The sequence below is a fragment of the Diceros bicornis genome, chromosome 2 (genome assembly GCF_020826845.1).
Source record: "Diceros bicornis minor isolate mBicDic1 chromosome 2, mDicBic1.mat.cur, whole genome shotgun sequence".
Taxonomy (NCBI): domain Eukaryota; kingdom Metazoa; phylum Chordata; class Mammalia; order Perissodactyla; family Rhinocerotidae; genus Diceros; species Diceros bicornis.
This window is the reverse complement of record NC_080741.1, coordinates 25,072,439-25,089,450: the sequence shown is the minus strand read 5'-3', so window position 1 is coordinate 25,089,450 and position 17,012 is coordinate 25,072,439. Positions and strand designations below refer to the sequence as shown.

General features: G+C 41.8%; 1 protein-coding gene across 1 annotated transcript in view; it reads right to left on the bottom strand.

Annotated features, from left to right (window-relative positions):
• The window catches only part of KCNH8 (potassium voltage-gated channel subfamily H member 8), a 371,503-nt gene extending 368,671 nt beyond the window's left edge, over positions 1–2,832 (bottom strand). The window contains exon 1 of the mRNA XM_058553749.1: positions 2,547–2,832. Coding sequence (XP_058409732.1) covers positions 2,547–2,622 — 76 coding nt within the window. The 5' untranslated portion in view covers positions 2,623–2,832. The remainder of the gene's footprint in view (positions 1–2,546) is intronic.
• Positions 2,833–17,012: the final 14,180 nt, after the last annotated feature.

Sequence of the window (17,012 nt, the reverse complement as noted above, 5' to 3'; positions counted from 1 at the left end):
CATACTTTATTTGGGCAGGTGGCAATTTTGCCAATTTAAAACTTGCAAAGAGTTTTATCTTGCACAAGAAAATAAATGACTACTATAAAAAATCAAGAGAAAGAAAGATGATCATAGGAAAAGAGTTTCAGGAGTAGTAATGATACTTAATAAGACTGTGTCAACACAGAAAAGATAGTGTAATAAGATAAACTAAATATTTAGCAGGGGAAATGGTATGCCCATGATTCTAGATACAGCAAAATTTGTGGCTAAAAATTTGCTTAAAGTATTTTTTTAAGTTTCAGATTATTCAAGTCATCCTGCAATTCAAACAAAAAGCAAATGAGAAAATACAATCCTCTTTCGTTGAGTGGGGTTTGTTGGGACAAGCAGTATTCATTAAATGTTGTGAACAAAATCTTGCCAAAGAAAATCTTTATGTTACTCATCACTTTGAAATCTGCTTCACTGATTTGCAGATTGATTTCATACAAAGTGGCTCCCTCCAGGAATCCCCAGACCCTGTGGAACACAGACCAAGCATGCTCTCCAACAGTTTGTTTTTTTTTAATATTATTTTAAATGCTTGTATGTGATGCGATCTTCCCAAATAAGGATTTAAAATTTCTAACCTTCTATTTTATTAACAGTAATGTGTAGTTAAAATAGAAAAAGGGCTACTCTCTAGTACACCCAAATCTCTCTATATGCCCTCTGCTTATCAAACGCTATAGTGTGAGAAAGAGGCAAAAGTATCCTCACACTGAGGATCTGAAGCCCCTCTCATAAGCAACTGATATCTAAAGAGATCGCTGCAGTAATTCCTGGGGCTACGCTGCGATGATTCACTACACATTGCACTCCATTCGACTTTAAGTGACAATGAGACAAGCAACTGCCATTTACCAATTACTTCATTTTCAACAAATGCATTTGTGATCAATGTTGAAAGCCTTTTGGGTTTAAATTTGCAGCTTCAAGAACATCCACATGAAACTGATCAGTTCCTAAGGTAATAAATAGTAGTCCCACAATCATGCCTGTTTAAAAACAGCAGTGGTGATTTTGTGTGGTGGTTGGGTGGTGGAGATAATGGCAATGGCAGGGACGTAAAGTTGTATTACAATATTTTCTCTTATTATTGTCTAGGGAAGACAGATATATGATGGCATTGCTCTTCACTCATACTGTCTGACACATCTAGAATAGAAAAGGGGAGAGAATGGCTAAAGCTAAAGATAAAAACACTGGAAGAACATCCACACCAACTACCATTAGTAGGCTGGATGTCAAAAATAAAAATTGAACAAAGTCAAGCAAATGCTTCATTTCTCTCTCATGTAAACTTTTCCAACTATTCCTGAAGTTGCAAAAGTCCAGAACTTACTTCCCACCATAATAACAGTGTGTATCTAGCCTACTGGAGTGGAAATAGAGTTACATGTGCTCTCCCATATCAGCTCTAAGAAATATATCATCATAGTAAAAAACAATGGTGCCTGAACTACTGAAAGAGCCTTTAGAATAAATGAGTTTCTATGAATCTTGTGTAACAGGCAGAAAAAGGAAAGCATACAGAAGCAACACAAGCTAGGAGGAAGGTCTGGATAGTCATAGTGAAACCAAATGAGAGCATTTGTTGGATGTGAGAGAACAGACTCCTAATTACAGGGTGAAAGCCTGCTGGGAAGACCAACTGGCTCAAGAAGGGAGCTTGAGAAGCCTGGGAAGGAACGAGGACCTGACCATGGTCCTGAAAGAGAACAATTTGCAGTTGATTCTGAACAGTCTCCAAGCATCCCCACAACACCATATCTTTGTTTTTTAACTGTTGTCTTAAACAAGCTAAACGTCCAATAATACTCGCTATCAAAAACATATGTTGAAACTTTCTCTTATGATCAGATCAGCCTTTGTAATGCCCAGTTCCTCCTTCCCCAAAAGCCTCTCCTCGAGTGTTAGGATAATCTCAGGATTGAGAGGTACACTATTCTAGCTTAAAAGCAGGAATCAAGATTCTGACAAACTCACAACGCTTAGAATTCTACAGAAAGCTTGCACTTGGCAATCCTGATTCTAGTTTGCATTTCTTAAACTCAGATGGTAAATCATGCCTATCCGAAAGACCTCACGGAACGAAGCTGCACGGACGAAGAATATTCCAAACTCTCTCTGTAATCTAGGGAGCCTTGAAACTCTAGAAGGATAAGGTGGCAATTCACCATACGGACAATTCCCACTTTCACCTCATAAAATTATTAAAAACCAATTACTTAAAGAGGTACCAGAATGCAAGTCCCACAGTGAACACGGGCGTCGGTCTTTCTTCAGGCTCTTTTTCCAGCCCTTACAAACCCAAGAAGTCAAGGGGGCCAACTACATCCAAGTGTTAACACTACACCGAACCATAGGAGGAAAGAAATTTCTGCGCACAAAAGACATCTTGGCAAGAACAGAAGGAATCCACTCCGCTGGTGCAAAAAGGAAGGTGGGAACGAAAGTAATTTATATGAAAAAATCATTCTTAAAAAATACCATGCAACTCGTCGAAGTGCAAGACTTACGTGTTCCGTCAAAACGGGTGGCGATGGTGTCGAGGAAGGTGTTCTGGGGCGCCAGTAATCCTTTCATAACCGGCATTTTTCCAGCGTGGTGTGAAATTCTCCATCAAAGTTTGTCCAGAAGGATGGTTCGAGAGGAAAGCGCCACGAAGGGAGAAGGGGAGCGTGATGACGGCAGGGGAGGGGGGCCTGGCGTGGTGATGGGGCCGATCACGGGAAAGGGGAGGATGCAAGGAGAGAGGGAGCGAGTTCCAGCCGCCGCTGCTCTGGCAGGAGAAGCTCCGAGAGTGCTCTCGGAGCCCGCCCTGCACCTCCAGGCTCTGCCCGGAGCAAGCTCCCTCTCCCGCCCCCTCCACCTCCGCCAGCTGCCGAAACCCCCCCACCGTCCCTCCGCGGGCTGCAGTGCCCGCCAGGCGCCGCCGCGCGGTGCCTCGCCCCCCACCCCACCCGCCGAGAAAGAGCCCGCGGTGGCCCGGGGCGCCGTGCCCTGACCTAAGGCGCTGGGGTCATGGAGGACAGCGCTCGATGTGGGCGAGGCTCGGTGGCGCTGAGCCTCCCCGTCTCCAAGGGGCGCCGGGAAACGCGAGCGAGCACGACTCCCAGCCCCCCGAGGAGCCAGTGAACAAAGACCCCTTTGTTCCCGCTCCGTCCCTCTCCCGGGGAGACCGGAGTCCCGTGGGTGTGGTGTTGGAAAAGGGGAGGAGACAGGTCGCGGCAGGTACCCGGCCTCCGCCTAGAACTTGAGAGGGGGGAGGCCCCCCAGTGGTGTCCCAGAGAGCTGAGGCGGCCAGGCGCCCCAGGGGGAGGTGGCCCCCTTCCGGCGCACCTGTCATTGTGAGTGCCCGCGATAGGAGCGGGGCAGCCTGGAGTTAGTTGCGCGGCCCCCTCCCGGGTCACCCGGGTCTTTCAAGCCGGGAACTGGTCCAAAGCGCCAGGGTTTTCCCACCTCTCCTTCCTGCGCTCCAAAAAAGGGGTGTTTCAGCCCCTCTCCCCAAATTGCCATTGGTTTCCCCAAGCCATTCTAAACTAAAAGAAAATAATAGCTTTTTATATGGACAATGGATGGTTTCTCACTCTCCGATGAAACGTGAATAAAACATTTCTAGAAAAGTTTGCTGTTTTTATTGATTTGCAAAATACAATCTAAGTAAAAACAGTAAGGTTGGCTTGAAAAAATAGCTTCAACACAAATTTGCCTAGCCTCCCTCCTCTCCTCCCGCCCTGCGGCGAGGCTGCCTCCAAGACTGGCACCTCCAGAGAGAAAGCCTGGCCGAGTCCCCGGAACGGCAAGTGTCTTGGAAAACGAAAGTGGTCTCTCCCCGTCCTTCTCCCCCTTGCTTACGCGGGGACTCCCTCTCCACCAATGTTCTGCCAGGGAAAGCCTCGCCCAAGCCCGGGGCGCAGCCCTGCTGGGAGTGGAGGAGGACACCTGGAGCCGGCATTCTACCGAAAACCCTGGAGGGGAAGGCGAGGTGGCAGGAAAGTTGAGAGCCCAGGGGTAGAAAAACAAACGTAAGCCCAGGTGCTCGTGCACCCGGAAGGAACGGAGGGGGAAGCGAACAGGTGCGTGAGCCCGGCGAGGGGTAGCTGGCATCCTCGCCGCCGGGGAGCTGGGCTTGGAGGGAGGCGACAGCGCCCGCCCCCCGCCCCTACTGTTGCGGGGGGGCTCCTTGTTTGAATTCTCCCGGCTCATGGGGCGTAGGGGGGACCCTGACGGTTTCGTCACGGCTGTCCAGGGCTCCGGGAGGGCGGGGGTGTAGAGAGGGAGGGAAGCATCCCCCTCTCCCCGCCCCCGGGCCCCCTTTCTGGTGATGCACTTCCTGCGGCCGAGGATTCCCTTTGTGTTGAAATTCGAGAAGATCCGGCCGCGGCGCGCGGCTAGCTGGGCGGGGGCGCGCCCGGCAGGGGAGGGGATTCCTGAGCGGGCGGTATGGGGCGGCAATCCCCGAGGCCCGGCCCCTGGCGTGGGGGCTCCGGCTCAGCTGCACTCCGCGCCTGGCACCCTGGATGCCTCTGTCCTTCCGTCCTGAGCCAGCTGTGCTTTGAGGAAACGGAGCTCCCGCGGGTAGTGTCCCCCATGCGGCGCGCCGAGTCAACTGCGGGTGCCTCTGTTCGCTCCCTGTTAGGCCGAGTCGGAGAGAACAAGAGGAGGGAGTCCCTGCTTCTGTTTGGACGGAGCATCGGGTCACGAAAAACCCAGACTGCTGCTGTCAATTTAAAAGCCAGAAAAACGCCTCCCTTGAATTGGTTTGAAGTTCATCATGAAATATATTAAGTGTGAACCACGATTCGGATTCATAAAATTTGCACTGTAGGGCTCTGTGTGTGTGTGTGTATAAAAACTGTTTCCTCGTGGGCTTGATCTATGTTGCCAAATGCACGAAATCACGCGCAAGCAACAAGCAACAAGAAGGGCTTAAAGATGGCAGCCTCCAAGAAAGCTTGGGTTAAATGGCAAAAGGAGCCCAGCGTTTCTCACTCACTGTCTCAGTCTCACTCTCAAAATCTACTATGTGTCAGGGACTGTGCTAGGCGTGACAAGATCCCTGCCTTAAATTCATATTCAAGCCCAGGATCCTATTGGATCCCATTGGTGTTTGGTAGGTGGATATCACCACCTCTTATATGCTTTCCCCGCCAAGAACAAGTCTTTCTTAATGAAGACTCATCACCACTCTGGGCTTGGGGTCCAGGCCCTCTCTAAGCTCTGGCCCAATCAAAGACCTAATGCTCCTCCTAAGTGTTTGTGGCATGAGTGAGGCCAAACTGCGACCTTAGAACACGACGTTGGTGAGTTTAAGCATATTAAGTTCCTTTAAAGTACTTTTGCATTTTGAAATCAAAGAGGCACAAGAAAGAGGCATAATGAGAGTTGAGAATTTCTCTATCATCTGTCCCAAATCTCATTTCCTTTCCTTAAAGGAAGTGCCCCCACTGTCCCCACTGATTGACAAAAAGAACCCCAAGTCATTTCATTGAAGGCCCCTTCCATCTTATATAGATGTGATGTTTCTCCATGACCTCAGACAACACTACAAGAACACACGGTAACCGCACAATACAGTAAACCCAAGGCCCATTTGAGGAGATTCATGTTCACACAGGAGGAGATCATTTCTTTAACTGTACAATGCAAGAGAAGACACAAAATCCCTAAACTCAGACCAAGGTACTATGTATTATGTACTATAGAAGGCCTCTCCACATAAAACCAACCTAGGCAAATTTCACCGATGTACTGTGTAACAAAGCACCCCAAAATCCCCTAAGTTAAAACAACAGTAATATTTTATTTTGCTCATAGATCTACCATTTGGGTGGGGCTCAATGGCACAGCCCATTTTTGAGTCACTTCCAATATGGCTCACTGACATGGGTGGCAATTTGGTGCTGGCTATCGGCTGGAAGCTCAGCCGGTCCTGCAGCATTGGGACTTCAATTATTTTTCATGTGGATCTCTCCATGGACTACTTGGGCTTCCTTACAGCATGGTGGCTGGGTTTCAAGAGTGAGTATCCCAAGAGACAGGAATTAGGAGCTACCATTTTCATAAGACCTGGTCCAGAAACTGCCAGAACTAAAGCAGGCACAGAGCCCAGAGTCAATGGGAGGGAGCATAAGTCTGTGTGTTAAAATCCCCACATCAATTTGTTAGTCTTTCAAGTTTCCAAGGGGGTTGCCTTATAATAGTATTCCAAAATTTGATTAAAAAATCTATTTTCATCATAAGAGTTTAGGATTTATGGGCACAAGATCTGGGCTCAAGTCAATAATTCTTTCTAGGGAAAATGTAAGATACAGGTGAAAAAATATACATTAAAATCACTTGAGAATCAAAGTCATACATAAATGGTGATTTTTAGTTTTCCTTAGTGTTGATTCTCTCCTGTTGGGGAAGGTCATCAAGAGGACGTGACCACTGGTTGACCCAAAATCTGGACCTGGGCTATTGGAGGCTTCTCATTCCCTCCCCTGTCCTTGAAATGTGCGTTCTGCTCACCATTCCCACAGCTGGAGATGTTTTCAAGGACACAGCCTTGAGAGAGCAATGTGTTATTGAGAGCATCTGGACGGTTTACGTGACTGAACCCTGTTAAGGCCTCTGTATAAACTTTTAAGATTTTGGCAGCAGGTGTGGAGATCTACTTGTCTTGTGGCTGCCTAAGACAAGCCTTGTATGTAAGTTCCCTTGCTTGTTAAACCTGCGACCTACCGATATGGAGTGGTCTGCCTCTTTCTTCAGTCTCTCCTTGCTCTCCATGTGTCGGTGCCAGTTTCAGATTTCACCTGGGAAGCTCCCAAGGTTTCTAACCAACATCTCCCCAACACTTCATGCTGTCTTTTCAGTCTGAAAAGGATGAAATTGAAAAGGGCTTTAGAAACCCCCATATCTGTTTGATGGTTCGAGGTCTTCTTCATGTTCATTTTCTAATTATAGCATTCATCCAATACCGTGGCACAAACAAATACTTCAGTGATGTTCATGTATTTGACTATAGGCCTTGAAAATATTCTTAAACGTGTTCTGGCAACAAGAATTTCAGCCCTCAGGAGAAGTAACTACTTTATAGGCTGGTATGAAAGAGCCTCTACTCAGAAGTGTTGCTTCTAGTTTTGTGTCTACCACATATCCGCTTTGTGACTTTGATGTGACCTTAGGCAAGTCATTTAATCTTTGTGAGTTTCCATTTCCTCATCTGTAAAACTAGGATAATACTTTCCCTACCTACTTCGCTGAGTGGAAGAAAATATTTGTGAAAAATCTTTGGAACCTATGGTGCGTGGCACATGATATAAGGGATTATTATAATCATCTATTTCTCATTTTTCTGTATTCCAACACACCTAATTCAAAGTGCTTTATACATAAGAAATATTGTTGACTGACTGTTACAATGTGTGGTCTTATAAACTCAGAGTACATTTATGTATTAATAACCTGTCACAATCTATGGTTTCTGAGCTTGTCCTTCTAAATATAAATGGCTCTGGAAGCTAAGAAGGAAAATCATGTTCATTTATTTCTTGTACTAGTGCTTTTGAATTGTCCTGCTCTGATGTCCGACCAAACTGGATTCTGGTGGTATGGTCACTGGCTCCTGTTCCCAAACTACTCTCCACGTGTGTAGAAACTGGAATACTCTGGTAAAAACCCCAAAGCTATAATCACAGTCAGGATAATCTAGATTATGCTTCAACAAAAATATAAAATCTCAGTGGCTTATTAGAACAATGCAGTTTCTTGCTCACTCTACATTTCCAACATGAGTTGGCACGTGCCTCTGCTCGTCATTAGGGTCCAGATTGATGGAAACTCTACTCGAAATGTGTTTTCCTTGATGGGAAAAAAATAATCTGACAGAACGTGCACTGTGTTTTAAAACTTCCACTCACAACTTAATGACCAAAGTAAGTCACATGACTTCCTAATTTTAAAGGAGTAGTAAAATACAATTTGTTTTGTGTCTGGGTCTTAATTTATAAAGGTGACTAAGAAATGACAGGAAGAAGTCAATGCCATCGAAGAGAAAGTTTAATGTTACTCACAGTTCTTCCACAAATGAGAGGCACAACTCGCCATGCAGGGGCACAGGAGGAACACCAGATTTTAGTCTGGAAGCAGAAGCAGTAGTGAAGGGAGGGCTTAGGCCACAGCCTTTATCGGGGTTTCTGTGGGAAAGGCAAGGCAGGGCAGAGTAAACAGGCTAGGGCAGATGGTTTGAATAATTCTGGTGGGCTTTGGGCTATAGGGGTGGTCTTTAGTTACTTGGTACCTGGCCCTGGGATGATTTAAGGCAGGGGAAATACCACCTTAGTGTGTGAGATTTAGATAAGGAAGTGGTTCGGGGGTATAAATGTGGGATTGGTTGGTTTGCATTTGAAAGGAGTACTCATAGACAAATTGTTATTATCTTTAGGAAATAACTAGCCCTGGGAAAGGCAGTCTCCCCCAGTGTCTGTAAAGCCCCCAAATCTCAGAGGATCAAAAATACAGAAAATAAGAAAATGTGGTTAATATAATTAGCCCTGTGATGAATGGATGCCAAATAGACAACAGAATCTAAGAAAACACACTCTGAACACAATCCAACCATGATCTTGAAGAAAAGGAGCTCTGCAATATTCAAGAACAGATATTTGGTGGCCATGAAGTATGCCACTCAGGTCTCCTTTTAAGAGACTGCTGGGAGGAGTGTTGCCAGTGACAGCCTCTAGCTGCCACATTCGAATCCGCTATACTCTTAATGCTGAGCCATGCTCTCTCAGGGCTGCCCCCAGCCAAAGACTAACGTGATGTGGGTGTTAAAGCTTGGCCATTCGTGCCCAACGTGGAACTCTTCTAACGGGTCATCTTTGCTCAGGGATCCCTCATTGGTTTAGCAGAGCCTCTTCTCAGTTCTGTACCACTCTTCCTACCCACTCCTCCTGCCCTCCCTCTTTCACAGGCGTCAGCCCTGCATCACAGTCTGAAACTCTCCCTTCCTATGCCTGATCTCTTCTCACTTCATCCTTAACAGGCTGTTTCCTCAATAAATCTCTTGCACATCTAATCCTGCCTTGGTGTCTGCTTCTCTGAGGATCTGAATTGACCTGTACATATCAGGGAGGTTTCCCAAGAAGACAGATCCATGAGCCCATTTGCTAGATTCTACAGCTAATAAGAAATCTTAAATAGGAAATAATTTCACATATCTCTGTTGCCTTCACTCCAGCATCTACATTTTTTGCTCTCCATTTTTTATCCATGATTCACCACTAGCTCAAACTGTAATCTGGGAGCCAATCTAGATTATCCTTTCCTTACACTCAAATAATCTATCACTAATTTCTATCACCTCTAGCTCTGTAAAATCTGTGGAATCTGTCTTTTCTACATTTTCTGCTGTCACCCTCTTAGTCGATGCACTCATTATATCTCACTAGGACAATCTCTTTGCTGGTCATCCTGTCACAAAACTATTCTTCTTCGTTTGATCCTTTATACCACAGCCAGCAAAATGTTTTTCTATATAAGTGAATTATATATTTCCCTCCTTAAAATCCCCATATCTTAGAGGACAAAGCAAAATTTCATCACCTATCATGTCGGGCCATTTAAGAGCTGGCCTCTACATAGCGCTCCAACCTCATCTACCACACACATAGCAGTCTAACTCCTGCATCGTCTTGCACTTGATCCATGCTGAATTATGTGCAGTTCCCAGAATGTGCTGTTCTCTTTCAGACCTCCAGCCCTTTTAACATGCTGTTACTTCTACCTCAAGTAACCATCTCACACTTTTAATTTTCCTCACCAGTTGGACTCATGATCCAAGGATCACCTTCAATGACACTTCCATTGAAAACTGTCTTTGAGTTCCACATAGAATGTAAGTACTTTTTCCTTTGTGTTCCTATAGTAAATCACCTCTATCATAAGAGGTGATTATGCCTCTATCATATGCCTCTATCATAACCCTCCCCCCACCGGTACAGACATGTGCCTGTTATAAACACGGAGTGACATAAACAAATGTCAATAATACTGATGACAAACAGGTTTCATATCACATGTCAATTCTGAAAAATTGATTCCTTCACTGAAAGTAATTTTTAGATCACTCCCAGACTCAGTGAGAGAGAGTTCAAGATCAATTAGAGGTGTCTACCATCAGCGTGCGAAAGAGGGCAGTGACTACGTAACTGCCGAAAGCATTAGAAATTTAGGTCACTGCAATATACCTGGGGCTGTGAGTTGGGTAGCAGATTCCTATTTGTCCTATCTCACCATTATAGAAGAAAGTGAAGAAAGTACTTATCAGCTCCGTGATCTGGTACTTTGTCTCTTATTTTGCTAACTTGGTAGTAAAGGTTAGATTATGTTGTGGTAGCACTAATACCCCACCTCAAATTTAAGTGACTTAACCACCAAAATTTAATTATTGCTTATAGAGCAATAGATGGGTCTCTTCTACACACAGTTTCTCAGGTACCCTGGGCTGACAGATGCTCAGCCATGTTGTAGTTGCACATCCAGAAACTGAGGCCACCATCATTGCCACTGAACAGAAAAGTCACCTGGAAGTTCACACTTCTGCTATTCTGTTTCAGCCCAGAAAGGATGATACATGTTATTTCTTCCTGGAGATCACTGACCAGAATTACTCATACGGTCTTCCTCACCTACAAGAGGAGCACTCAGGTAGCACTCTGCCAACCCTTATGCATAAAAAGGAAATGATAATACTACCACCTCAGACTTTTTGTGATAATTAAATGACTTAATAATGTAAAAACACATAGAATGGGGTCTGAGTTATAGTAAGAGCTCAATAAATAAGGGATGTTATTATTTTTTTAGGTTGTCCTATACGTATCCCCACCTTAGGAATTTAGGTCCCTTCAAAGGACCTGGGGCAATAGATGGCTAGTAGATTCCTAGAGGTACGAGGATTCATCACATAGCATCTTCAACTCGTGGTAAAATTTCACAGCAGTCAAGTCACATGGCCAAGAATATAATCCATATCTTTTTGCCGTTCAGTGAATGTGAGCCTCTTGGGGACGGTGGAAAGTGAAAAGTGGAACTAATATTGGCTTTATTTATTTGTTAAATCTCACCATCTTTCCGTTGCCTTGAGGATATTCTGTCACAGGAAAGTTACCATTTTGTCCTTAGCGCCTATCCCAACTTTTTAACACTCTGCTCCGGCCTCTTACACAAACGCTGCCATCCCAATCTCATCAGACCTTAGTGGTGAACACCCTCAGTTTCCTGCCGTCTCATCTGCCAGTGAATTTATAACCGCACCCATCCTACCACATTTCCTTTTCACCCAGAAGATTAGGTGTTCTCTTCAAAAGTATCACACAACCACTTGTACTTTTTCGTAGTCTACTTCTAGAATCATATTCCACTTGCCAAGCTTTTCTCTGCTATATCTTTTTTCTCTCTCTTTTTCCTGGTTCCTTCTCTTAACCTATAAATATTCCAGATTCTCTGATCCTAAGAAATACTCTTCCTTGATCTCTCTAATCTTTCTGATTTCCTTCACATGTAGATTTCCTGAAAATTAGCCTGTAATCACTGTGACTACTTTCTTATCTCCCCATTCTCTCATCAACCCCCTATAATTTGAGTCTTCTTCAACCATTCTACAAAGATGTCTCTTATTGAAGTCATTAATGACCTGGTTGTCTAAACTAATGGACATTGTCAATCCATATATCCCTCATTTTTTTTTCCTTCATTTGACTCTATCAATTAATTCCTTCTTAAAACTCTCTATTCCAGCAGTTTCTAAGACAGCAAACTTTCTTATCTTGGACAAAAAGACCCTTGCCTGATGAATGTTCAGTTTTCCTCCAAAAATCCTCTTCCTTCAGCCATTCTTCGTATTCTAGTGTTCTTCAAGTTTTCATAAACTGGGCCACTGAATTTATACATCTCAACTATTGTTATGTCTTAAATATCTCCTCTATGAGAACACTTTCCATATCTTTATCTGAAGCCTAGGCTTCTCTTCTAACAATATCCTACTGTGGGCTTTATAGTACCCCTTGAATATTTCTCTCACATAAACTCTTATACTCACCATCAAGTAACCTATCTGAGACCCCAGGAAATCATCCTTCTTGTATCTTATTCCCAATATCCATCAAATCTTTATGCCCTTATTTTATCTCTTAAATATATTCTGAAGAGTCTAATTTCTCCATCTAGTCAGTGCCCTAGTTTAGGCCTTTACCATATCTTGTGTGAACCCCTGCAACGCCTTCTAAGTGGTTTCCTAACTTAAAGTTTTGTCTACCTAAAGCCGTTCTCTACATCCAGCTGGCATGAACTTATTAAAAGGTAAATCTGATCGTGTCACTCCTTACGTTGCCTGTGGGATAAAGTCAGAGGTCTGTGTTCTGACCTCAGCTCATCTCTCATGACACATTTCTTATCATCCTCAAATTTTATGCTCAAGGAAAACAAAATTCTTAGAAGCCCCCAAAATATACAGTGGTATTCTAGAGTCTATGACTTTGATCATACTATCCTCACTTTCTGGAAAGTGCTTCCCAAACTTCCTTAGTACGACTAACATATGCATACTTTCCACTCCAGTCTTATGTGGATGCCTCTTAAAATGGAGACATTTTGCTTTCCTAATAGTTGCTGTATATCAGTTGCTGATACTGACCTAGTTTTACCTGTGTAGTTTTAAGTAAGTTGCTTATCTTTTCTGAGTCTCAGGAATTATAACATACATTTCACAGGGCAATTGTAATGGACAAATGAGACAACATAAAGAAAGTGATTAGGACAGTATCCACCATTGTATTGCCAGTGACTAACACACTGTAGACACATAAATATTTGTTGAAAGAATAAATGTTAGTTATCATAATTATTATCTCAGTAATTTCACCAACACATTTTTTACATTTATTAGTTTATCTCTCTGTCTCTTCCACCACACACTGAGCTTTTTAAGGTTTATTATCTTAAGAAGATTATCTTATCCAATCTTTTATTTAAGATTATCTGGCACATAAAATGTAGTTAAAAATGTTCGATGAATGGATGGATGGATGAATTATTCTGCAGCAGGTCTTCCTTTGCAGCAAGTGTCAACAATGACTTCATGGCTCTTTCTTTACAATTCCGTTTGCAGTCCAGTCTCTTCACCTTTGGTTGATTGATATCCTGAATGTCGGTGTGTGTGTATGGATATGGGTATTCACTTCTGATTTATGTATTTATAAATAACACAAATTCAAACTTAAAAGAATATTCTGAGTGTGCTCCCCAATACTGCTGGATTAATCATTTACTTGCAAAAAATGAGGGGAAGAGTTGGTATGTGATCCAAAGTTCTCTGTTCAAGTTATTGAACTGGTACTTTTTAATAATGTACATTCCTTAAATCAGAAAAATTTAGAGCTATAAAATATTTCTTAAATCCATAACCATTCACTATGAGTCCAAGGCAGACCCTACCCTACACTGGGGCTTCCATCTGCCCATGACATATTTTTAAAAAGAGGGCTCCATTTGTTGGAAGCCAATTAAGCTAAATGGACTATGCATATAAAAAGATGGGTGGATATTTGTGAAAAGCGAGGTGATACAATTCCTGCTGAATAAAATAAACTTATTCATAAAGTAATCTCTTCCTACTTCTTAAACTATTTCAGGGCAGTTTATAATTAAAACATACCCAGAAATATAGTTCAGATCAAGTAATATGAGTGGTGTGATTATAAGAACTTTTTCTGCATCTTTGTAGTCTGACATGTTTTTCAGATTTTCCATAATGAATATGTATTGCTTTATAATGAAATCCAAAATACGCTGAAAACAAAACAGGAAAAATCGGAAATTATATCAAGGAAGGGGCAATTTATGGTACAAAGAATGTGGTTTACTCATCTGAGCATTAAATTAAGCTCTGACTTAAGTAGAGGCCAAAAGATGGCCTGGTGAATAAAAGCATCTCAGTCATTTGAGTGAGATCAAAATTTTTCCTGGTACTAAATTCCAAGAGGAAACTTTTGCTTAGTTTTATTGAAATAGCAAAATATTGGGCATCAAAAACTCATGTTCCACTCCAAGCTCATTCTCAACTAACTGTGAGACTTTGAATGAATCGTTTAATATCTCTGGGATACACACAGAGAGAGAAAGAAGGAGGAATAGCTTCAGACCTCCAAAGTCCCTCCCAGCTTTAATATAATATGATCCACGTTCAGGTAGAAAATTTCAAAATAAGATTGGGAGTCATCTGTTTACACTTGAAAATTGATCCTCAGCCACAATCCTTGCTGCCCCTGAGAACTTGAATGAAAAATTGTATCCCTTTGCTCACATACAAATAAAGACAATCCAGAGTCTTGCTTAGTGCATTAAAGGTAAAAACAGTGATTCTTACACCCTCCTTCTCTTCCCTAGAGTCTATCCTAGTTTCTCTTTTTAGGCTTTCTCACAAGAAGAAAAAATATATATAAAGTCAGTCTTTTTCAAGTCTCCTGCTGCTCCTTTGTATGTATTTAAACCCAATGTTTTAGCAGAAGATGAGAATAGATGCTCAGTGCTGATGTAAATCGCAATGCCGTCATCACTCAGCTAACGGAAAACAGAAATAAAAGGGCAGAGAGGGGAAGGAAGGGGTTGAGCAGTTCGAAGTGTTGATGAAGCAGATATTTAAAAAGTATAAGCTCCTGGTGGTCAGACATCATGCTGTTTATTTCTGTTTTAATTTCATGGTGCTGGCTCAGTGATCTCTTTCTTTTCTGAATTGTAGGAACACTAACCAAATTCTTAATTTGGTAATGTCTCATGAATTATCAAGACATGTCTTTTTTTGATATTTTGACTTATTTCTATAAAATTTAGTTTTGTTACCTTCCAATGTCTGCCTGTCTTGGGTTTTTAATTAGATCAGAGACCTTAGGGGCCAGGATTGTATTTTAGATACTTTGTATCTTTCATGGTACCTAGCATGAACTTGTTCTCTTTGTAGGTTTTCAATATAGACTTACATCTTCTGAACATAGTGGGTTATTTATGCAATGTGGATGGATTTAAGGAACTTAACCATGGTCTTCATGTTGCCAACTTCTTCATTCTACCACTTCGTTCAAAATTCTTGAACTGCAGATTCACTTCAACTGCATTTTTTGTTACTTCCCCAACTCAACATCTCCTTTTCCTTCCTTGTTTCTGTTACTCAGCTATTATCTTCTCTCAGATTCAGCTCAAAATTCACCTTCTCTAAAAGACTTCTAATATTAATTCTTTCCCATTTTGGCCATCACTTTAACTTTCAAGATTTAATTTTTCCTTCTCTGATGCCCAGTTTTGAAATATTTCTTACATAATTCTGTTCTATAAACTTTGCTTCTGTAGATCGTAAGGAACAGTATTGAGTCATCTCTTTCTCATTATGGAATATGCAATGACTGGCGTATTGTAGTAGCACAATAAATGCTAGTTTCTTCCCTTTGTAGCAGCCTCAAAATTGCAGGTGGTCAAAATATATTTTAAAATTACATTGCTGAAGTTATTTCTGGAGGTGAACTTGGCACGTGGGACCATTCCCGCTCTACTGTGTTGATTAATGCAAATTGGAGTCCAGTAAAGTGACAAGAAATTTAGTACATTTTGAATCATAAAATGGCAAAACTAGAGAAGACCATAGAGACCATGCAATCACTCTAGCAGAGGGAGAGTGGTGCACCTAAGAAAGGCTATGACTTTTCCAAAGTCAAACAGTCCATTCAAGAGAGGACATAAATCTAAACTGTCTCAGGAGAGTACCCTTGTGACTTTTCCATTGTATCTCTGCTCTTTCTTGGATCAATATTTTTCAAACTATTTAGATGGTGCACTTCTGAGTGCTCCATCTCTAATGTGGCCATGGAAGATTAACTTCTTCCTTTTCTTTTGAGTCGTAACTCTCCTGATAAAATATTCATGGTAGATCATCCTTTGTAGATCACCTTCAAAGCTTCTCAAACTGGAGTATATGTGCCTCTGATGACTCATGGTATGTGGTAAAATTATTTCTAAAGCCACAGGACACACAAGGCACATCTTCCAGAAACTTTATTTTCCTATTCAAGTGCAGCTATATATTTCCTTTTTAATAAAGGGATGTTTAAAAATTTCAAAGTTGTGGCTGTTACTTCAGGCTATTCTCCCTAGAACATGTCTAAAGGCTGCCTTGAGGTTAGCAGAGCTCAAGAAGAAAAGTTGAAGTAGGGAATGTAACAATATCTACTGAGCTGCAAACCACCTGCAGTGTTGGTTTATAACACTATCTGTAATTATTGTATAACTTATGGGTCAGCCTTGACTTTCTATCTGTCAATCTTATTCTTTGGATCCCTACCATTTAGCAAAGTACAGAGCACAATACATATTGGTTGCCTAATAAGAGTAGAGTATATATTAAGGATGACAAATATTTATTGAGACTGTTTGTAGAGGTAGAGGACATGGCAGACTCTGTCTCAGGAAATATGAAGACCCAGATATGCCATATGTATCGCAGGAATTGAGAAGGTGCAGCACTTTAAGAATGTTTTAAACTCTAAGAAAAATTAGCAAAGAACAATTCCAGGTTACGCTAAGGAATAATTTCATTTTAAATTGCTGATATGAGAGAAAATAGATGAAAAGTTCAATAAAGCCTATTATGCACATGGATTATCATAAGAAAAAGGATTAACAGTTCAGTAACTTTTACATGTACATTAATTGATCATTTTATTACACAGTTATCTCCTATATGCTGTCTTATTTTATTTTTCTAAGAAAGACACACATAAAAATCCCTCTTTGTAACATTATAGAAAAAACCATCATGTTTAAGTTTTAATTAAAAGGAAAAAGTGAAAAACAAAAAAAATTGCAGTACCAGAAATAATGAAATCATTAGAATTTTATATCTTTACACTTGTGATTTTTATGTTTTTACCAAAAAATGTAAGGCAAAG